General features: G+C 52.8%; 1 protein-coding gene across 2 annotated transcripts in view; it reads right to left on the reverse strand.

The window, feature by feature from the left end:
* RASA3 (RAS p21 protein activator 3) overlaps positions 1-24219 on the reverse strand; it is a 110644-nt gene that overhangs the window by 71844 nt on the left and 14581 nt on the right. For both annotated transcript variants that reach the window (XM_047720511.1, XM_047720510.1), the window contains exon 2: positions 635-752. In XM_047720511.1, the coding sequence (XP_047576467.1) occupies positions 635-752 (118 nt within the window). The remainder of the gene's footprint in view (positions 1-634; positions 753-24219) is intronic.

Consider the following 24219-nt stretch of genomic DNA (forward strand, 5'->3'; position numbering starts at 1 on the left):
CATCACGGGGAGACTGTCAGAGATGTCTGGGCAGACAGCTGTCTCGACAAGCCCTCCAGTGGTGAGTGGCCCTTAACAGCTGACCCTCCAAGGTGCTGATGTGTTCATCGCATGGCAAACTCCCCAAGGACCTGAGGACCTATTAGGTGCTGCTCCTTCCAAATGACCTTCTCTAGCTCTCTCAGCGAGTGCTGTCCAGGCCCCTTTTCCTCAGGGAGCATCACTTCCACGCCCATCTCAGATTTGTCTCTCTGGGAAAGTTTAAAGGAAGGTGTTTTAAAAAAAAAAAAAAAAAAAAAGCTTCCCAAATGTTCACCTGTCAAAATGCCTGACCGCTGCTATGTCCGGTGCACACCTTGACCTTCAGCTCATCTCTGACTGGAAGGTGCCCACACATGCCCCTGCAGTGGGTGACCACTCCCCCTGCACCTGCAGGCTACTCAGCCTGGGCCAGCATGAGCATCTGGGGACCGCCACCAAGACGGCAGCCCAAAGGCCCCGGCAGACGGGAGCTCACAGAACATTCTAGTGCCTCACGCACGCCAAGCAGCATGGACGGAGGCCAATGGCACCTGCGTTTGGGCATCTGCCACACGGAGGAAGCGGACGGAGGAAAGCAAACAGCAGACATTACCAGAGTGACTTCTCCACAATCTTGGTCCTGAAAACCTCCTCCCGGTCCAGGTTCACCGTGCAGTAGCAATCCCGCATCTTGTTCGGCCCCGGGTAAGTGGGAAGATTTTTGGCTTCACCTAAAAGGCAAATGTAAACATACCATCGACTTAGCATACAGTTACCGTGTTCCCTTGCCAATCACAGGCACTTTTCCAAGTAATGCACTTATTTCACAGCAATGCACCTGCTGTCCCTTTTATACACTCATTAGCTCTTTATACATCTTTCTTGCTGCCACAATCAAAATATCAGAGAGCATACTACGTGTGGTGTTAGAATGAGAGGTAACATCCACATAACCTCCAAAACAAACTGATCAAAGTAGGAATCCATTAGCCTACGAATCAGGACTTTACTCATACTAGCCCCCTTAATTTTTTTTAATGTGTAAATTATGGTAAGATACATATAACTTAAAATGTATCATCTTAACCACTTTGAGTGTAGAGCTCGGTAAAGTGTATTTACACTATTGGGCAACCAATCTCTAACTTTTTCATATTGCAGAACTGAAACTCTGCACCCACTCAACACAACCCCGTCCCCTCCCCCAGCACCTACCCTTCCACTTTGTGTCTGAGGCTACTTGAGGTAACTCACAGAAGTGATCAGTATTTGTCCTTCTGTGACTGCCTTCTTTCACTCAGCAAAATGCCCTGAAGGTTCATGCGTGTTGTAGCAAGTGTCAGGATTTCCTTCCTCATCAAAGCTAAAGATTTCATTACACGGATGGACCACATTTTCCTTATCCATTCATCTCCCAGCTCGCTTTGCTATCCTGAATTTGATTTGTCAGTACTAGGTCAAAGTTGGGGCAATAATTAAGGAGAAGGACCCTTTTCAAAGGAAAAAAAACCATGGACTCCAGCTGTTTATTTTTTAAAAGATTTTATTTCTTTATTTGAGACAGAGACAGTGAGTGAGCACACAAGCAGGGGTGGGGCGGGGGGAGGAGAGAAGCAGGCTCCCCGCTGAGCAGGGAGCCCGACGCAGGGGCTCAATCCCATGACCCTGAGATCATGACCCGAGCAGAAGGCAGATGCTTCACCAACAGCGCCACCCGGCACCCCTCCAGCTGTTTAAAACACAGAGCGACTCACCAGTTAGAGGTAAGTCCCGCGGGGAGACCTCTATTGGTCCAGTGTCCTCCCCCCCGACGGCCCCTGCTCCACACGGAAGGAGAGAGCCTCAGGCAGCGGCACGCCCAGCAGGCCCCACAGAAAACACCGTGGATACCCGGCTCCTTGTGGGCCCCGGGGTCTGTCCACGATCGCCGACAGCACCGCAGTCTGTGTCCTCTCCTGGAGACTCACAAGTGCGAACAGGGTCGACAGCCCTGTCCACGGGCAGCTTGTGACGCGGACACCCAGGTGGAGACGATGTCTCCTCTGCAGAGGAAAAGCCTCGGGCCACCCCTCGCGTCTCAGAGGCCTCCGCTGCGTCCCGTCTCCTGGGGCGCCTGCAGGCCCCCGACCCTGCCTCAGACGGCAGGGCTGCTCGAGCGCCCAGGCACAGCCCGAACACCGGCAGCTCCACAAAGGGCCAAACTGCCTCACTCTTGCCAAAACTGAAGAAAGCAACAGACACCGACCCGAACCAGAGCACCAGCTCCTCAGAACTCAGCACCAAAGCCCCCCGGGCGCACCCTCGCCCGCACAACTCCCAATGGAACAGACATTCTGACTCCCTTGGGGGGAACCAGTGCGTTTAAAAAGATGCCAGTTTGCAAACGGGCCCACCAGAGCCTCCAGGAGGGCTGAGACGAGCTCAGCTTGTTGGAAGCTACTTGACTTTTCAGTTAATGTCACTACAGACGCCCACACAGCGGGGTGGGGTTTCCGGGCCGGTGCACCTTATTTCTGACGAACGTGTTCCTCCAGGGTTCCAAAGAGCAGCGGTGGAGTTGGCGCACATGGTCCTTTCCTGCACACAGCGGGACAGGAGACCCGATTCTCTGGGCCTCAGTTTCCCCCATGGGAGGAGCACGAGAACACATGAGCTCTCCACAGCTCCTCCAGCTCCAAGAAGCTTTTACTTCAAAAGATTCCAGAGATGTTCCTTTTGGGAATCACCAACGGCTCTTGGCGGGTGAAGAAAGAGAAAAACAACGAATGTTCTCCGGTGGAGCCACCGAGTTACCACGCTCCAGAACACACCACGTGCGCGCGAGCCAGGCCCATGGAGACACGGCCAAGCTGGTGAGAGGCACGGGAATCTGAGCCAAACCCGGCACATGGGAAAGGTCCTGTGCACACGCATGCAGGGGTGCGACCACATTCCACAGGGGCCAAAGAGTACGTGGCCCACGGGCCTCTCCGCTGCGGTGCCCGATGAGGCAGCCCCTCACATGCCAGGCCCCAAACAGATGCTTTCTGTCTTCCAGTTCTGGTTTGGGAGATCACCTGTGCAGCGTTCACAAACCTTGACACTTAAAACCAGCCCGACGTTGAGAACTTCCCGGCTGACATCTTGATGGTGAGAATTAGGACTCACCATGCTTCCCCTTGGAGTTTGTCTTGGTGTTGCTGTTGTTGTTGTTCTACAGCAAATGAGATATTTAGCTGCAAGTTCCTGCGTTTCTTAAAAGGAGAAAAGAAACTTATTCGAAAGTCTCATGGGAGATGATCACTGGGGGAAAATACAGAACTGAAATTTTCTTCCTGTTGATTCTCCAAAGAACCTCAGAACCAAGCAACAGTTGCTGACTTCCACCAGGTGGGTCCCGTGAAGAGAGAAGGGAAAGATGTGCCTGAACCAGAGACACCCGGGGCGCCTGGGTGGCTCAGTCGGTTAACTGGCTGCCTTGGGCTCAGGTCACAATCTCTGGGTCCTGGGATCGAGCGCCGTATCAGGCTCTCTGCTCAGCACAGAGCCTGCTTCCTTCTCTCCCTCTGCCTCTCTGCCTACTTGTGATTTCTGTCAAATAAATAAATAAAATCTTTAAGAAAAAGAGAGAGAGACACCTGACACCGCGGAAATGCCGGTGTGAGCACAGACGGAGCCTCATTCCGCCGTCTCGAGGCCCCAGGCGGGGGCTGTGAGGACAGTGCCACAGAGAGCAGCGGGCCGACCGGAACCGACGCTGACGAGCCACTCGGACCAGGAGGGCTGGGAGAGCGGGCAGCACCCGCAGCCACGTCCTGCCCCAGGTCCTTACTGTTGGGGACCGCTCTGGGCAGAACAGGCTGAGAATGAGGCGTTTCCCGGAGTCTGCTTGGAGCCCTGCCGCAGAATGGGGGTGGGCGTCTCAGCTCGCCTGTGTCCCACCCCGACCACCTTCAGAACAGATGACCACTCCTTCCATGCTGACTGCTTAGCCCAAAGGCTAGAGGCCATCTCCCTGCCTGGCTGCATATAATGGGGCCTTTTGTCCCTAATGAGAAACATGTCCCTCTTCCCAGCACGTGGAGACGTTCTTGTAGGAAAGCAAAGCTGTCCCGGTATACAGCAGGTGCTGATTTATCTGCTGAATGAATGAATGAATAAGCGACCACCACATCAAAGAAAAGTAAACCTTGGTTTCATTCTAAGAACCCAACCAGGGTCATTTTCCATGACTCTTTCTCCTACTGCCTATGTCTGGAACAGACGCTGTGCGCCAACCAGATTCTATGGAGACCGCACATCTGGAACCTGCTTCCACCTCCAAACGGCCAACCTATTAATACAAGTGCAGCCGTGGACAGCAGTAAAGTAAAGACACTGAATGAGCAGACTCTGGCTCCTATATCCAGGAAGCAGGCCCTGGGTAAGGGGGACAGAGGTTGTGATCTGAAAGTGTCATCGTTCCTGAGCCACACACTTTCTCGTGCCAGGAAAACCAAACCCTTGTGCCTGGCGTCTAGCGCTCCACTGGAGGGAGGGAAGACCCTGTGTGGACGCCCACACCTCACTGCCAGGCCGGGGGGTAGGGGGCCAGCCTGATAAAGAAGCCTCTGTCCTGTCTGGAGGGCCTCGAGGGGGCCAAGGAACAAGGCCGTCCACACCTGGAAGGGGTTGCTGGAGGTCACAGAGACCAGCACCCGAGGAGTGAAGCTGGTGACCACGCTCAGCTGTGCCACCCCTGAGGGGTCGGAGGTGGTTGGCTGCCCTCCAGCACCCAGTACAGAGGCGGCTATGCCCTCCACATCCCCAGGAAGAGCAGGATGGAGGAAGGAGGGAAAGAGCATCGCAGGGAAGCGTGCGGACGGCTGGCTCTCCCGACAGAGCCCCTTCCTTCCGGCCGTGAGCCTCGGGGGCGCCCCTCCACATGCTCAGACCGACCACACCCACACGGCGCTGGCGGGCCCTCCCCAGCCCGGTGGCCTCCGCTCTGGAAGGGGAACACTGTGGGAGAATGCAGGCAGGCCTTCGGGCACTCTGGCTCAGAATACCTCCATGTGCCCACAGATTCTGGTGGCCAGGTGGCTTATCATAACAACAGAAGAGTCTACGTCCCCCAAAAGATCGACTCCATGACTGAATATTCTATCTCCCTAAATGTACATTTTTGAATACATTTTTTAATACCTTGCTAGTTTACCACTTCATAGTAAAGAGAATAAAACTCCACAAAAACGATGAAACTGGGTTTCTAAATCGAGTTATGAGCAGCCGCCCCTACTGCGCACTGATTCGGCCCAAGAACTCCACCCTGAGCTGCTCCTACGCCCCAGCACGGCACACCTGCTCCCTCTGCCTCCAGGGGATCACGACCTGGGAAGGGCTGCTCCGAACACCGGCCGATTTCCGCCCAGAGGTCGTCGGGGCAGGTCAGAGACAAGCATAAAATAAGGCTGTTCTCGGGGCGCCTGGGTGGCTCAGTGGGTTAAGCCGCTGCCTTCGGCTCGGGTCATGATCTCAGGGTCCTGGGATCGAGTCCCACATCGGGCTCTCTGCTTGGCAGGAAGCCTGCTTCCCTCTCTCTCTCTCTCTCTCTCTGCCTGCCTCTCCGTCTACTTGTGATCTCTCTCTGTCAAATAAATAAATAAAATCTTAAAAAAAAAAAAATAAGGCTGTTCTCAAGGCACCTGCATGGCTCAGTCCGTTGAGCGCCTGACTCGGTTTCGGCTCAGGTCGTGAACTCCGGGTGGTGGGATCCAGCCCGGGGCGAGCTCCGCGCTCAGCAGGGAGCCCGCTGGAGGGTTCTCTCTCCGTTGTTTCTTGCACGCACCCTCCCAAACAATAAAATCTTAGAAAGATAAGGCTGTTCACATGGAAATTAGAAGTTCAAAATAAAATGAAAAGAAAGAAAATGGATCTATCCAGCCCCAACACGAGCGACTTGGTGATCCGTTGAGCTCGAGCTCCCCAGGAGCTAAGGCAGGAATGGGAAGACAGCAGCGGGCACGCTTCCCGGAATTTACTTGCCGGGGAGGGGCACTGTTTTGGAGCAGCCCTCTGCTCGCCTCACGCAGGAGACAGGAAGAGAGGGGCTGGGCACATGTCCGTGTTCGCTCTGTAAGAGGGGCGACACCCCGTGCGGTGACCACAAGCAGCAGGGCACAAATTGCGGACCCTGGGAAGAGTCTCTGCAAGGGGGGCTCCTTCTGTGCCCCCCACCCCCAGTTCCAGGCTAGAGCCCCGCCTACTGTGGACTCGGACCAGCATCGCCACCCCTAACCCCCTCTCATGGCTCCCGGAGATACTGGATGGCCCACGTTCACGGAAGAAGCCTGGCAAGACCCCCAAGGATGACAGCAGAGCCAGCCCCCAGTCCTGGGACTGGGACACCGCTGAGATCCTCAGCCAGGCCTCCGCCCTCAGACCCACAGCCTCCAGCCACACGGCCTGCTCGCTTGTCTCCTCCGTCCTCCCCATGCAACCCCCGACATGACTGGGTCTCCTTTCTTTCTTTGCCTCCAGCATCTGAAACAGCACACTAGTCTGGCAAGTAGTGAGCGCCCGATAAATGTTCGCTCAACTTAACAGACCAGTGCATACAACGATCAAACGACCGGCTGGGTAGGGGTTTCCGAGTGCTGATTATGCATTTCAGCTTTCAAAGACCCACCAAAACCCAAAGAGAGACTCCACCCTCCTGCCCCCGAGATGTGAGCCCAGGGAGCCCCCCCCCCACCCCCGGGGTTCTGGGCTCTCCAGCAGTGACCGGGCAAGGACAGAGCCTCGTGGAGTCCACTTGGTCCCTGGAATAAGAACTTGCCCTGAGCCAAGAAGTCAGAGCCCTGAGGCCACTGCTGGAGGGACAGCATGAAGGTACAGGGCAGGGGGCTGTCAGAGCATAAATGACCTCCCAGTACCTTTGTGGACCTATAACCCATGAGGCACGTATTGGGGACCTGCAGCCCAGCCTATCAGCCAGCAGACTGAGACAGCCCCATCTAGGCCTTGGTGTACAGAAGATTCATGCAGCCAAATCCAGCCCATCCTGCAGGCCCCAAAGCTGTGAGAAACAACTTGTTTCCAAGCCTTAGCGGTGAGGAAAACTCTACCAGGACACACACGCGTCCTCAGGTTCAGGAGCTCCCCTGGAACTCCCAGGACACACACACACATGTCCTCAGGTTCAGGAGCTCATACATCAGTGGGTAAAGCATCTTCTTCCTTCCGTCCAGGTGCACTGGTGATAATCTGAGTCATGGGATTAGTTTGGTGACAGAGCGTCTGACACCATGCGGCCGTCACACTGCCAACTCTGTCACAGGCCTGAGGTGGCTAAGTACACCCCGGGCTGTTTCTCAAGCAGTTTGCATTTTGTGGTCAGGGTGGTCTTTGATGCTGAAAGTCTCCCCAAGAGTGAAGGCAATTATGGCAGCTTAGTATGGCCTGACTTCACACACAGGTAACATCCATGTTAGTGCGTGTAATGGCAACAGTGCTGTGTCACACCTGTGAGATGCATGTGTGGGAAACACCTATTTCTGCACCTTGGTAAGGAAAGCAGCATTACTGAAACCCCAGCAGGGCTAACCTCCATGTGCACAGGGCATAGGGGCTGGTCCCCCCAACAAACCCATAAAATCCCTTCTCCTTTTCCTTGCTCAGGAGCCAGAAGTGAGGGCACAGAGAAGACAGATGGTGGCAACAGAAGGCAGCTGATGGTAAGAGGAACCGGTCACCAGGAGTGCCAACACCCCAGCAGGGGTGAGGTGGGGGTACTCTGGGTTGGAAGAACCCCTGAGCAAGGTGCCATGACCACCACGCTGACTGACCCCTTTCCTCCAGCTGTAACATAAAAAGAAACAAGGTGATGCATCTCAAGGCCTTGAGAGCAAAGATTGGTGGCAATGCAGACTGTGGGAGACAGTTAGCAACAAAGCGGGAGAAGATTCCAGCAAGTCACATATCTGATGAGTCTTCTGAGATCCAAAATATATAAAAAGCTCCTGCAACCCAAAAACTAAAGACAAACGACCCACTTAAAAATGGGAAAAGAACCTGGAAGACATTTTTTCAAAGGTCCAAACTGTCCACATGAACACGAGGAGACACTGGGCAGCACGTTTCATTATGGAAACGCAAGTCAAACCCACGGTGAGATACCGCTGCCGTGAGATGACCAGAATTTCTGTCAAAGGAAAGTAACACATGTTGGTAAGGATGTGGAGAAAGTGGGGTGCTCATACGCGGCTGGGGAGCGTGCAGTGCAGCAGCTGTGTGGGAAACAGCTGGGACGGGTGCCTGCAACCCCTCCATGGGCCACACGCTCCCAAGAACCCAACACAGGAATGTGCACATGAACGTCCACAGCAGCCGGCCAGTGGAGACAACATGGTCACACACTTACATGCGGGCGGGGGGCAAGAGGACGGGGTATCCCCGCTGCCCTGGGGGGGTTACCTGAGGATCACCCGGGGTCCCTCCAGGCAGTCACAGGTGGTGAAACCAGAGGTGGTGCCACTGTAAGTGCCACTGATGCACACACTAAAAACGTCTACACATCCGGGACCTGTCCTCCACAAAGCCATTCCCATGCTGGTCAAAAGAACACCCTTGCCCCTAAGCGGGAACCACCCAGAGGCCAAAAGTCCTGGGCCTGCCAAGATGACCTCAGACATGTCACCTGTGGAATGTCCTGGAAGACAGACTTCTTCGTGACAAGCCTGTAAGGACAGAGGTGGCTGGAAGGTGCATGGGATGGGGAGGTGGGACCTATGCAGGGATTTAATGAAAGGTGTAATAAATTATTTCTAAAGGCCACAGGCTGCTGTGTTCACTGATTTGGGCACAGGAGAGGGCAGAGCTCCACCAGGCCTCCAGCCGCGAGAAAACAGAAACGGCTGCGGGGTCCCAGACGCACCCAGCTTTTGCGGACTGCTGTCCCGACCTAAGCCTCTCCCCAGAAACATCCTAGGCCGTGGGGCCCGCCCGCCCTGGGGCCAGAGCAAGGCTGCTTCAGGCCCAGCGGGCTGCGGCACCCGAGACAACCCAGAGATGTCTGTCGAGCTCAAGTAGTTCCAACTCCCGAGTCCTCTCTAACACTGCTCTTGGTCTGAGCAGGCAGCGGACCGGGGAGCACCGCACGGAGCCAGACCAGACTGACATACACAGGATGCGTTCTGAACTTTGTTGAAATAGTGAATAAAAGAACTTTCAGGAGAGAGACCCAACTCTGACTTCACCTCCCCATTCAGATCACCCAAGCCCCTCCCCGGTGTGGGACTTCTGAACAGCCCCCCCCAATCAAAATCGGGAGTGAAGGGTGGATCGCACGGGTCACAAGGCCCCCCACAGACCTGAGCTGCCCGGGGCACCACGTTCGGTGCACGACGCCGTCTCTGAGTGGAACGGGGGCCCAGAGCCACGGGGGGCAAGCCGGCAGGTCTGTGGCCCTCAAACTTGCTGTCCTCGGAGCACCGAGCAGAGCACTGACTTCTTCTTTTCGGGGCTTGACACTCGGACCCTCTCCCTGTCCAGAGTCTATTAGGTGTGCAAGAAACAAACAGCAAAGGCCACGTCTGAGGACCGGCTTCCAGTGGAAGGGGTGTGTTGCTCTGGGTCCTCAAGAAATCACCAGTCCAGCCCAGAGTCAGAGCCCAGACTGCGGCCCCCAGGTCCTCAGCACCCTCACTCGCCACAGCAAAGGCAAAGCCGTGTCCCCCAGTGACGAGCGCACCCGGCACAGGGAGTGACCACTGGTTCTGCCTGCTGCGGACGTCACGGGTGCACCTGGCAAAATGAGAGGCGGTCCACCAGCTCAGGACTTAGGGTCCCCTAGGCTTCCTCGCGGGACAGGTGCCTGATGGCCTGGTGACTACTGGACTTGGGGTCTAAGTGAGTGCTCCAGAGCAGCTTTGGTCGGTCAGTGGTGTCCTGGGAGAACCCAGCCTCCTCTTTTGTGGTGGTTCCTGTCTGACCAAAGCACAGGGATCTAAAAGGCCCGAAGGCACCACCATATGCACTGGGAACCCCAGAAGCACATTATGTATACTCCAGAGACAGCCGTTCGCCAAAGGGGGCTGCAGGGACACGAGTCCTGGAGAGAGCTCCGGCCGAGAAGTGGGGCCACAACCAGGCCAACTGCCGGACGCAGCCAAACCTTACAAAGGGCCCGCGGTGCCCACCCCACACGGGGAGAGCCACCACCAGCATCACAGCCCATGATCCCCGGGGTCCCAGCCAATGGCCCTGCGTCCAGTGCCAATAGGGCGAGTATCTGCCTACGCCCGTCACCAGCCATAAGACTCCACTGTCCCTGTGGAGACCCACAAACCAAACAAACGTGAGCACTGGGAGCTGGCTTTGAGTCTTAATGGCAATTTTAGAATAGGAAGAAACTGAAAGCATAAAACTTTGGTTTTCCCTTCCTTATTTATCACTGTAAGAGATGGATGTACCGTCTTCTTCAGGCCTCACACCACAAAACGCCGGCCAACCAGTAGCTCACACAGAAACGCATCCCGGTCGTGGCACCATCTCGCGCTTGGAGCCACTGCACCGACGAGCTCTGGCCCTTCCCTGCAGCCCAATCCCAAGGACGCCCTGCGGAGAGCTTTCCACCCCGCCCAAGGCAGCCGGCCTCCCTGCAGGTCTTCCCAGACCACAGATGAACAAGAGGTCCTAATTCCCTGAAAGGAAAGACAACTAGCCCCTCCTAGTGGAGGGGGTATGGGAACAGCCCCTCTCCCAGGTGTTCCTGGCCCTGTCGCTAGTGGGCCACCAGCCATCTGACACACCTGGGCCTCCTGCCTGAGTCCCGACACCCTGGGCAGCTGAGGCTGTGCGGAGCAAGTGGGAAACAGGTTTATTTCCAACAGCAGCTGAGTGGCGCCTGGTGGCTCAGTCAGGTAAGCGTCTGACGTGGGGTGTGAGATCGAGCCCCATGTTGGGCTCTGCACTAGGTGTAGAGCCTGCTTGAGATTCTCCCTCTCCCTCTCCTTCTGTCTCCCTCTCCCCCTTCACATGCACGCACTTTCTTTAAAAAAAAAAAAAAAAAGTTGAAAAACCATGAATAAATCAGTATCTAGGTCTCCCAAGAAAACACAGCTGAACCTTGAACAACAGGCACTACAGCGACCACACCCTGCACAAAACATCCACGTGCTGGTTTTGATTCCCCCAAAACTTAACTACTCTTCTCAAACTATTTCAAAAAATAGAAAACAAGGAAAACTTTCAATTTCACTCTACGAAGCCAGCATGACCCTGATGCCAAAACCAGATAAAAACTCCACAAAAAAGAAAACTACAGGCCAATATCCCTCATGAACACAGATGCAAAATCCTCTACAAAGTATCAGCAGACCAAATCCAGCATTAAAAGAACCGCTTACCATGACCAAGTGGGATCTAGTCCAGGAATTCCACATTTGCAAATCAATCAACGAGATACATCACATCAGTAACAGAAAAGATGGGGTGCCCGGGGGGCTCAGTTGGTGAAGCTCCTGCCTTGGGTTCAGGTCATGATCCCAGAGTCCTGGGATCAAGCCCCAAATTGGGCTCCCTGCTCAGTGGGGAGCCTGCTTCTCCCTCTCCTCCCTGCTTATGCCCTCTCTTGCTATCTTTGTCTCTCTCTCTCTAACAAATAATCTTTTTTAAAAAAATAAAAGAAAGGATAAAAACCATCTGATCACCTCAACAGATGCAGAAAAAGCATTTGACAAAATACAGCATCCATTCATGATAAAAAAAAAAAAAAAAAAAACCAAACCCTCAACAAAGCAGGTCTAGAAGGAACACACCTCAGCATAATAAAGGCCATACACGAAAAACCCACAGCTAACACCATCCTGAGTGGGTAAAAACTGAGAGCTTTTCTCCTAAGGTTAGGAACAAGACAGGGATTTCCACTCTCAACACTTTTATCCAACATAGAACTAGAAGTCCTAGACACAGCAATCAGACAAGAAAAAGAAATGAAAGGCATCCAAATTGGTAAGGAAAAAGTAAAACTTTCAATATTTGCAGATTGAAAGACTCCACCAAAAATCTATTAGAACTAATAAATGATAATGAACATAATAAAAAAACTAATAAATTCAGTAAAGTTGCAAGATACAAAATTAATATACAGAAATCTGCTTCATTCCTTTACAGTAATAACGGAGTGGCAAAGAGAGAAATGAGACAACAGTCCCATTTCCAACTGCACCAAAAATAATAAAATACCTATAAATAAACTTATTTAAGGAGGTGAATGACCTGTACTTCAAAAACTATGAAATATTCATGAAAGAAATTGCAGATGACACGAAGAAATGGAAAGACATTTCATGCTCATGGATTAGAAGAATGAATATTGTTCAAAATGTCCATTCTACCAAAAGCAATCTACAGCTTTAATGCAATCACTATCAAAATGCCAACAGCATTTTTCAAGAACTAGAACACATAAAATTTGTATCCACAAAAGACCCCAAATAGCCAAAGCAATCTTGAGAGAGAAAGACAAAGCTGGAGGCATCACAATCTCAGATTTCAAGATACACTACAAAGCGGGAATAAAACAGTATGGGACTAGCACGGAAACAGTCGCACAGAACAGCAGAACAGAGCAGAGTAGTAAACCCACACTTACATTTTCAATCAATCTGTAACAAAGGAGGCAAATACACGCGAAAAGACAGTCACCTCAATTAATGGTGTTGGGAAAACTGGACAGCACCACACAGAGGAAAGAAACTGAACCATTTTCTTACATCACACACAAACTCAAAATGGATTAAGGACCTAAATGTGAGACCTGAAACCATTCAATTCTTAAAAGAAAACATGGGCAGTAATCTCATGGACATTGGCTTTAGCAACCTATTTATGCCTCCTTGGGCAAGGGAGACAAAAACAAAATTAAACTATTGGTGCGACAGCAAAACACAGAGTTTCTGCACAGCAAAGGACACCTCCGACAGAACCAAAAGGCAACGTACTGAATGGGAGCAGATACCTGTAAAGGAACTGTAGAAGGATTAATATCCAAAGTACATTAAAAAACCTTGTAAAACTGAACACTAAAGAAACAAATAATCCAATTAAATAATGGGCAGAGGACATGAACAGACATTTCTCTGAAGAAGACATCCAGACGGCCAACGGACACAGGAAAAGAGGCTCAACATTCCCCATATCAGGGAAATACAAATCAAAACCCCAGTGAGGTCCCACCTCACACCTGCCCGTGTGGCTAGAATAAAAAATACAAGGAACGACAGGCGTTGGTGAGGGTGTGAAGAAAGGGGAGCCTCGCGCATGGCTGGTGGGATGCAAGCCGGTACGGCCACTGTGGAAAAGAGTATGGAGGGTCCTCAAGAAGTTAAATATAGAATTACCGTAAGATCCCCTAATGCCACTACTGGTATTTATCCAAAGAAAATAAAAACACTAATTTGAGGGGCACCTGGGTGGCTCAGTGGGTTAAAGCCTCTGCCTTCGGCTCAGGTCATGATCTCAGGGTCCTCGGATCGAGCCCCGCATCGGGCTCTCTGCTCAGTGGAGAGCCTGCTTCCTCCTCTCTCTCTCTCTCTCTCTGCCTGCCTCTCTGCCTACATGTGATCTCTGTCTGTCGAATAAATAAATAAAATCTTTAAAAAAAAAACAAACACTAATTTGAAAAGGTATATACATCCCGATGTTTACTATGATATTGTATTACTTTTATCATCATTTTATAATTACATATTATAATGTTTATATTATTATATAATTATATTACATTACTTATTTTATCATCATATACACTACTCAGCTACAAAAAAGAAAGATATCTTGCCATTTGTGACAACGTGGATGGACCCAGAGGGCACAATGCTGAGTGAGATATGTCAGAGAAAGATAAATAGCATACAATTTCACTTATATGTGGAGTCCTAAAATCAAAGCAACAAGCAAAAAACACACTCATAAATACAGAGAACAGGGCGTCTGGGTAGCTCAGTCGTTAAGCATCTGCCCTCAGCTCAGGTCATGATCCCAGCATCCTGGGATCGAGCCCCGAATCCGGCTCCCTGCTCGGCAGAAAGCCTGCTTCTCCCTCAAGCCCGCTTCTCCCTCAAGCCCGCTTCTCCCTCAAGCGCGCTTCTCCCTCAAGCCCGCTTCTCCCTCAAGCGCGCTTCTCCCTCAAGCCCGCTTCTCCCTCAAGCCCGCTTCTCCCTCTTCCATTTCCCCTGCTTGTTTTCCCTCTCGCTGTGTCTCTCTCTGACAAATACACACATAAAATCTTTAAAAGATAAATAAATACAGAGAACGGACTGTGGTTGCCAGAGGGGAGAGGGGTGGGGGACGGTAAAACAGGTAAAGGGCATTAAGGGCCACAAAATTCCACGTATAAAACAAGTAAGTCGGGGAGATGGAAAGGACAGCACAGGGAATGACGTCGATAATATTGTCATAACCTTGCACGGTGACAGACGGCGACGACACTTGTGGAGCTGAGCACGGAGCGGTGTAGAGGGTCACGGAACCGCTGTGTTGTGCGTCTGCGACACAATGTTACTTATACTTCGACTTAAAAAAAGAAAACAATAGTCTACTGTTGACCAGGAGCCTTACCAATAATAAAGATAGTTGACTAGTACATACTTTGTATGCATTTGTATTGTAAACTGTGTTCTTACAATAAAGTAAGCTGGAGAAAAGAAAATGTTATTAAGAGAATCAGAAGGGAAGAGGAAAAAGAAGAATCATAAGGGAGAGAAAATACATCTACACTACTGTGCTGTATTTATTGAAAAAAATCAACACGTAAGTGGACCCATGCAGTTCAAACCTATGTTGTTTAAAGGTCAACTATAATCCATAAAACAAAAATTTATAAATGATCAATGTTTATTATAACAATATTTACTTTGGCAAGAAAACAAGGAAATGCTTAAACATTCAAAAACTGGAGAATCCACAGATAAAGTGCCTTCGACCTCACTGGGCCCAGACGCAAGGCTGTGGGGGGCAGGTCAGACCACCGCCCCCAGAGCTGCCTGTCCACGGGGGAGACCGATGGGAAGCCACATGGGTCCTGAGCGGCACAGAGGGCTGGGGCGAGGAGTGCATAAGGCTGAGCAGAAGGCCACACAGCAATCAAAGCAATTTTCATGAAGAACTTCCAGAAATACATGGAAATGTTCAGAGTGAAATTTTTAAAGGATCTATGAAATATATACGTGTACACATGTGTAATTAACATCTAATAAGTACACACACACACGAGACATCTCCGTATGAAAAATAAACATAGAGAAGAAATGGTTGAACAGAAGAACCAGAATGTTACCCAGATGCCGACTGTACGAAGCCTCTTTCTTGGGGAATGAGTCACTTTTTTCTTATTCTTGAAAATTTAGAACTAGGTTTTTCAAAATCTCTATAGAGCATGTTTATAATTAAATAGAAATGCTTGTAAATTTAATAGCCAATAATTCCTTCACTTTATATTAAACACTGACCATGTCAACTTATTATGTGTAATAATAAAGGCAATTTCCATTAGAGTTTAAATGTAAAATAAACCGTAATTCAGAGCTTTGTGATTAAATGCCCACTTTATTTACTTAAGTTAGACACTCATTCACAAACCACATTTAGACTGGGTGCTTCCTACAGCAAGGGTCTGGAACGAGCAGATTTGCCATTATCAATCTGCTCAACTAATCACTTTAATTATTTTATTACTTATTTTATGTTTAACTCCTGAACCAGCTGGGTCCGTCCAAGTTGTAACACATGCTACAAAATCATCGACCCCATTTCTGGGTATACAGTAAACACATAATTCATGGTAACTGAGTAATAAGCATAGTTCCTCTCAGAAAGTTCCTTGCTTAAAGAGTTTTAAAAGGAAACTATTCTTTTTCTTCCTTTTTTTTTTTTTGAAGATTTTATTTATTTATCTGACAGAGAGAGCTAGCAAGAGAGGGAACACAAGCAGGGGGAGTGGGAGAGGGAGAAGCAGGCTCCCCGCTGAGCAGAGGGCCCGATGCCCAGGACCCCGGGATCATGACCTGAGCCAAAGGCGGACGCTTAACCACTGAGCCACCCAGGCGCCCCTATAGCTAACTTTTTTAAATGATAGGCAGGATATTCTCAGGTTTCTAATAGACAAAAGGTATCATAGAGAACACAGAAGGAGATCGGAACATGTATGTGAGCCTAATTTATGATAAAGATAGCGTTTTAGTTCACGGAGGAAAAGAGGTGGTATATTTAGTAAGTGGAGTTGGCTTAATTGGCTGTCTTGAAAAAAATGACATCCTAACTCCCACCATACAAAATAAATTCTGAATGGATTGATGGTGACAACATGTCAAAACAGGAACATCTCGGAGACTGCTGTGCACAACCTCGGAGATGTGGGAGAGCTTCCCGGGGAACCAGCAATCAGGAGGCTCAAGCGGAAAGGGTGACGAGTGTGATGATGTAAGAGGCAAAGTCTGAGTGTGGCCAGAGACACCAAGTAACGAACAGCTGGAAGGAAGCGTCTGGGCTCCTGCTTGTGACCCACCCTCTGGTGGCCCAGCCAGTGCGCTCCCCTGGGACAAACCAGCCACCAGACACACAGGGTCCGTGAGGCGGGAGCTCGGCCCCACGTCCAGGACCTGTGCCGGGACCCCGTGTGCAGGTGCGTGTCGCGTGCCGGCTGCGCGGTGCAGGCCCTCACCTCTTGGGGCGGCCCTACTCTCCTCCCGCCGGACAGGCGGAAGCCGGAGCCTGGTGCGCTGTGGGCGCCCGGGCCACCTGGCTGACCCCAGGCTGTCTCCTGACAGCAGGTGGGTGGACCCGTCCTCTCGGTGCCGCCTGTGGACACAGCGTCATTCCCAAAAAGGACGGAGACAAATCCACAGATGGTGCCAGATTTATCACAGGGTGAGGAGAATGAGCTCGGTGCTTCCGCCAACAGCTCAGAACCACCCCTCCGTGCACACACCCCTCGAACGACTATGAGATCACAGAGAATGCTCTGGAAGCCATTGAACCAAATGGTCAGCTCAGCACGTGAAGGGAAGGAAAGACAACTTATGGTTTCTCTGTACGCTTTTGTCTCATGGTTACAACGGATATTTCCTTTGTCATTAGAAATGTTTAAGGATAGAAAAAGAATAGTTTCGGGGCACCTGGGTGGCTCTGTCATTGAGTGTCTGCCTTCAGCTTGGGTCAGGATCCCGGGGTCCTGGGACCGAGCCCCGCATCGGGCTCCCTGCTCAGCGAGGAGCCTGCTTCCCGTCCCCCCGCCGGCTGCTCTGCCTGCTTGTGATCTCTCTCCGTCTCTCTGTCAAATGAATAAATAAATAAATGAATGAATCTTTAAAAAGTCTGCTAGAAATCAAAGATGACGCTCGCAGCAAACACCGCGGCTAGAAATCCCAGCACTTTTGTCAGTGTCCCAGTTGTTTCTTTAAAGACAGAGAGAGAGAGTGAGTGTGTCTGTGTGTGTGTGTGTGAGAGAGAGAGAGATTTCTTAGACAGAGGGCGGGGGAGGGGCAGAGGGCAAGGGAGAGTTCTAAGCCATCTCCCCACGGAGCATGGAGCTCAACGCGGGGCTCGATCTCACCACCCCAAGATCATGAACTGAGCCACAACTGAGAGATGCTCTGGTGAGCTCTGGCTCTCCGGTGAGCCCCCCGGGTGCCCCAGGTCTCCGAGCTGTAATCATGTTTCCACACGCTGACTTACATACAAAGCACGCATCTTGCCCTCTGACTTGAACGATTTTTCTGGTCTGAAGTCTGGCTTCACTAGTAATAAACCAGCACTGAAATGTTCACATTTAGTCTTTAATCTACTGTAATTTAAACTTCAACTGTCCCCTCTTAACACACATGGTTACTTGATTCAAACTCCTGACTGCAGAAAAAGCTCTCTGGCCAAACCTGGGCCTGGCCCACATCCTCTGCCAACTGCCTGGAGTGTGGGCTCGGCGGTCACCATGAGTGCCAACTCGCCACTCCCATTCTGAGTCTCTACCCTCCGCCAGCCTGCCCTTTACCCATCACTCTATTTTTAGCTCCTAGAATCTGAGGCTTTGGCTGGCCTGGGCAATCTGCGTATTATTCAACGAAGGGCCACTTCACAATTTTCCATGAATCAAAATAAGTTGAATTCCTATAAAACCCCCCAATCTTAATATCTCCCCTTGTGTCTAAGAAATGAAAAGTACTTTGAACCACCAAGACCTTCTGTGGGCCTGACCCCGGCAGAACACTGAGGAAGAAGGCAGGCCCCGGGAGGCCAGGGTCGGGGGCCTGGGGGGCAGGGAAGAGCGAAGAGGCAGAGGTCAGGCCTGGAGGGGGAACAGGACAAAGGCCATGAGGTCAGAAGGCAGAGAGCCCAGTCAGGGTAGGCGGAGGCACAAGGGCAGAGAGCAGCCTGATTCGGGAATACAGGAGGCCACAAGCCTCCTGTAAAGGCTAAAACAGAAGACGGCCCAGGACACCAGAGTCACAGGGAAGGAGGCAGTGCCACACAGCCCCCTGGGCCCCACGTGTTTCGAGTCTTCTCACACTGGCAGTCACACAAGTGACACCTTGTGTCCTGCCTTTTTGTGCTTTAGTTCTACAGGTTTCACTTTCCACCCTCGTCAACTGCTCTAGGAATGTCCGCATCTCATATCCTGGCAAAGTGAGCAAGTGTCCCCACGGGGCTGGGCCACCCCCGACCTGGACACCTCCTGTGGCTGGGCAGGGGCCTGGAGCCTGTCCAGGAGGTTCCTGTGGCAGCAGCTGCCCCTCGTGGACTCCACTCCCATTAGAGGACATCCTGCCCCCACACCCACCCACAAGCCAGCCCACCTGAGAAGCTTCAAGCCCCCAGGATGAGAGGAGAGAGGGCCCTGGAGGGCACATGAACCTCAACACCTCCAGAAGGGCTCGCGCTGCCACTGCTCTTCCCAGAGCAAGGCTGAGCACAAACCTCCCGGAGACAGAGACTTAGAGTGATGGCCCGGCGCCTGGCCAGATCGTCCTCCTCCCCGCTGTCACCTCAGACTGGACAGGAGCCTCTTGCTAACCCTCAGTTTCCCCATCAGCGACAGGGGGATAGCAGTGCCTGAGCATGTGTGGCGTGGTTCCTGGCCTCCCCACAGAGTGAGGATCCGTGCTGACCGTCCTGAAGCTTTTCATCCCGCCACACCCAACACCAGGGTTCCAGCAGTTAACATCTGACCAGGGGCCAGTCACCATCCTCACCGCAGGGCCTTCTGGGAGCCACAGCGACATCTGACCAGGGGCCAGTCACCATCCCCACGGCAGGGCCTTCTGGGTCACCGGCCGAGGACACAGTCAGAGGAGCCCCAGGGACGCGGGTCTGTCTGGACACGGTTGCAATCGGGGGCTGCACCCCAGAGAGGGGCGTCAGTTCCCCCAACAACGACACTCCCTGCCCCTGAGGGTTATTACCACCCCCCGGCTCCCCACAGTAAATCATGACCTTCCCTGGAGAACCTAGTTCCCTGAATTACTGCGGCGTCTGCACGGTTTCGCAGCGGGACGCACTGCGGGGTGACATACAGCAGCACACGAGATGCCCCGATTCCAGCAGCAGCGAGGACAGGAGGCCACAGGGCTGCAGACGGCGCACGACAGCGTGAAGACGGGGCTTGGCCAGCCCCAGCTCAATGTGCTGACAACTTCCAAGGAGATCAAAATCCAGGTTTCCTGAGGAAAGCTTCTGAGAAACCACCGATTCGTCCAGTCAGACAAGAGGCCACCTAGAGCAGGCGGACCGGCGGGCTCCTGCGGCTTCAACTCGGCTGCAGGACACTGGCAACCCCGTCAAGCCAGACCTCGGGCCCCGCAGTCCCCTCTGCAGAAAGTGGCTGTGCACGCCGCAGCAGCTCTGAGCACTGAGCACCTTCTTCCTGCACGTCATGGCCCCAGCTCCGTCTAGCGCTCCGCTCGGGTTTTCCCCCTCGACGGCAGAACCGTACCCCAGCACCGGGAGCCCTGCCCACAGCCTCCTCTCGCCTCCAGCGTGGGCTGCACCCCACACAGGTTCACATAGCCCCGAACTGACGACAGCCCCGGAAGGCAATGATAAACCCAACTGACATTTCCGTCAACCTCCTCCCAGGCCACGTGATTTTTAAATTGTCCTCGTAACGCTGCACTGAGGTGTTGTACACCCACCTGTGAAACTAAAGCCGGGCCCTCCAATCTAAACACACTGGACAGTCCCTTTCCAGCTTCTACAGCGGAGACTGGGGTGGCCCCACACACCTGCTTTAGGCCACATGGACTGTCAGCCCCAGGACCACCCAGCAACACGTGCCCCATGAATACACCCATGTCTTAGCCACTCACACACCGTAGCGCCAGGGCAGTCTCGCCCCAGAAAGGAAGCATCTGGGTGTTACCCACAAAAAGGCACCTGATGTAGCGTTACAACTTTTCATATTCTAACTTTGCTTTTCTACATCCCCCTAATCTTCTCCAGTGAAAATGTTTACTTCTGTAAACACAAACAAGACATCCAAAAGACACAGAGTGAGCAGCTGCTGGAAACCCTAGGAGACCAGAGACCCCGGGAGCAGATGTGGAAAGGTGGGCACCGTCCTCCGGTGTCGGGGTACCACGGCATGCCCTGTACAGCCCATGGCAAGATTCCCACACCAGGAAGATGTGTCACACAGAAGGCTGGCAGCATGTCCATGGGAGACACGTCCCTGGGCCACAGTGCCCAGCAGGCAGCCTCATGGCACAGGGACACGCTCCACTGAGAGCTGACAAGCTGGACCCTGGCTCCTGCTTGTGTGAGGAATCACCCCAAAAGGCCAACTGGCCAGTGGGACTGACCCTGGACGTAGGCTGCACCAACACGCTCCCACCGAGAGGCCCCAGCAAAGCGGCTGGCCCAGCCCCATCATCACGGCGGCCCGAGGAAAACATTCAAACTGTAGTTCAGATCGGCAAATTGTTGATGCCTCAAGTGAGCTGTGACTTCAGGGGAGAAAGCATCGCGTCCCACCCCCACACAAAGGGCCACCACCCAGCAACTCCCATGGAGAGGCCCAGTATGTTCGATGACATTCCTGACAACCTTCCTTTCAAAATAGCCTCCAACCACAGAAGTTGTTCAAAAACCCTCAAACATGACAGCAGAGGATGTAAACCCCTCTCCACGGTCAGTAATTAGGGCTCTCCCCGGTGTCATTTGAGCAAGACCAGTCCTGCTCGGGGCGCAGCAGACCCAGGCTGCGGCTGTGGGAGCGGTGGCAGGAATTCAGAGTAGAACACGACCAGCTTCAGAGACCTTCTGTTCCTGCTGTGGTGGGAGGCGCACATTTCCCCACACCCCGCAATTCCAGAGAATGGGATGCAGGTGTTACTGGAAGAAACAGAAGCAAAAATCAAAATAAGCCCCTTTGTGGGGCCGGTGCATGGCACCACCCTAACCTCTTCCCTCACCCCTGGCCGCACGCGCCCCACAAGCCCCTAGTCTGGGCACACTGTACAGTCTACACCGGACAGGACACTGCGTCATCAATCTGGCATCGGCCAGTGCAAACAGGGGAACAAAACAGTCCGTCTATGTGAATGGGTGTTCACATAGCTCAGCACCCGGATGGGCTCCCGCAAAGCTCCTTCCCTGAGCTGCTGCTAGGGCCCCAAGCAGTCAGAACATGGTTCTGGCAGGCCCTCCACCAGGGAAAGTGAGGGCCTTTCCCCCAGAGCCCGAGCACCTTCCACAGATGGCCATTCGGGAGGCGATGCTGGGTTCTCAGCTCAGCTGCAAGGACCAGGGGCCGCGAAACTCAGGCTGTGCAGGACCCCCTGCAAACAAGGGTCTCCAGGCCCTGCCCAGAGTCCCCAGTTCATAGGTCTGGGGTGGGGCCCAAACAGCTACACTGCAAACCAGTCCCAGGTGTGCTGCTGGCATGAGGACCCACTGGGAGCACCCTGGTGAAAAGTTGGAGGAGGCTGTGATAGGCGGCCCCCTCTTCTCCCACCTCTGGGGGTCCAGCAGCCTCCTCTTCCTGCAAGGCTGAAGAGCTGAACCAGCTCAGCCACAGACTCCACAATCAGTGCCAAGTATTTCAAAAAGAAACCTCAGTGGGAAGGAGATGGTTATCTGGGGGCGGGGGGGGTGGGGGGTGATGGGACATGCAAAGGGCCAGGGCAGGGGGGCTGGGAGGAAAGGGGGTGAGGGGCTTGTCAGGGAGGCCTGGGGGTTGGGAGGGCCCATGAAGACAATAAGTGGGAGAGAGCCAGGACCCTGGGGGGAAGGTTGAGGGAGAGGGGACTAGGCACTCAGGGGAGGGTCCTGGGACATCCCTGATGAGCAGGTGAGCAATGCTAACCCCAAAGATGTCTGCTTTTCCTGCTCTGCTGTCCTGGGTAGAGCGTGCTCAAGGAGAGGCTCACGGGCGGCACTTGGGGCACAGAGGTCCCCCTTGGCAGGGGCCCACCCCAGCACACCAGACATCCTAAACCAACAGGTGTGGCCCACACCCCACCATGGCCCCCCACACTCTCCAGGCAGGTCACATGGTCACTCAGCACATGGCCCGTGGCTGCAGAATGGTGACACCTGAACACAGAGGGGTCCAGGCTAAGCCCACCCGGGGAACCAGGCTGCCTTAGAGAGATGGCTGAAGAAGACAAACACTAACAAGGAAACCGGACCCGGGGTTTGTCACCTGCCTTTCAAGACTGTAGAAGTTTCTATTAGAGATTTGCACAATGTACTCCACAAACCGTTATCAGGCGTGTGCAGAGTGGGTGTGTGCGGGAGCCCGCTGGGCACCAACAGGCCACATGGCAAGCTCGTCTGTGCTGCTGAAAATGGATTTCCTCCCATCACCGTGCGAGCTCCCTATTCTGCATTTCCAGGCGTTTCCTTTCTTAGACTCAAGTCCAAACCAGCCAGCGAAGGACACCGGGTCATCGGGGCCTTGCCCACATCGGGGTGAGCGGGGGGGGGGGGGGGGGGGCGGGCGGGGAGGGCAGGGCAGACTATCGCCCAGGGGGCTCATCACACAGGGCCCCGGGGGCTATGTGGTGCAAAACGGGCCAGGACCCTCATTCCATGTGTAACAAAATGACACCTTATTCTGGCTGGTCTTTCAACCGCACAGGCCAGAGCAAGTGCAACGTTGTCGTGCATTTAATTTTACTTATAAAAGCAACTTGTTTTTCTTCATTCTTCACTGAGCTTTGTTTACTCTTCTCTGTTAATAAAATGTGGGCAGGTTTTTAGTATAAACCTAAGAGTATGTAAACGCTCCCTCCAAAACTTGTTTGGTGCTGACCCCCAGCAGCCCCATTTCCATACACAGGGAGAAGCCAGACTCCCTAATCGCCAATGAAGTTATCCAGAAGTCCCAGGGAGTCCGGGGCGGGGAGAAGTCGGCTCGGGTGGTGGGCTCCTCCCGCTCGGCCACCCGGGCCCGCACACAGAGGTCATGCCTCCCCACCTGAAAACACCTCCAGCCCATGAGGGCCTCCCTTGCCAGTGGGTCACCTGCACCTGCGTCCCGTGACCCAACATTTGTACCTCGTCGACTGCAAGAGAAGTCACAGTTGTCCTGGGTGAGGTCAGCACGTGAGTGTGAGGCCTCGGTGACAAGCACCCACGTCAGGAGAATGACAGCAGGCGCAATCAGGCCCCACCAGGACCCCGGGAGGCTGCTTGGCACACAAAATTGCTTGTTTTTCTGGGGCAGGGTGGGGGGTCGCCTGCAGGCCCTAAGTGCAGGCTCATCATACGATAACTTCCTGTAGTTTCCAAAAAAGTTAACGGATTCATTAATATACTTCCCACCATCAGGCCTGTGCCACGGAGATAAAAGCGTGAAATGCTGCAGAAAGAGGCCAAAGTATTCAAAACAACGAGCCGAAACCTCGAATGCCACCAGAGCGTCTGTGCGCCAGCGCGGCCCACTGTTTTCACAGCTTCTTTCCTAACGCGCACAGCCCTGGAGGAATTTTTTTAACTGCACCAAACCCTTTATAACTAGCCGAGAATCAGAAACACCTCCTGCGTCCTACTTGTACCGCATCCCAAGGGAACACACAGCCTCCAGCTCCGTGGCTCCAAGGACAGCCGTCCCTACAAACTACATTTATGTGCAAGACTGTGCTTCTTGGTTAATGGTTTACTTTTAAGTCCTAGGCAGCTTCAGGAAGAAACAGACGTGCTCTGTGAGGAGGACAGACAGGCTCAGAAGCAGTCTGCCACGGG

The sequence above is a fragment of the Lutra lutra genome, chromosome 3 (genome assembly GCF_902655055.1).
Source record: "Lutra lutra chromosome 3, mLutLut1.2, whole genome shotgun sequence".
Classification (NCBI taxonomy): domain Eukaryota; kingdom Metazoa; phylum Chordata; class Mammalia; order Carnivora; family Mustelidae; genus Lutra; species Lutra lutra.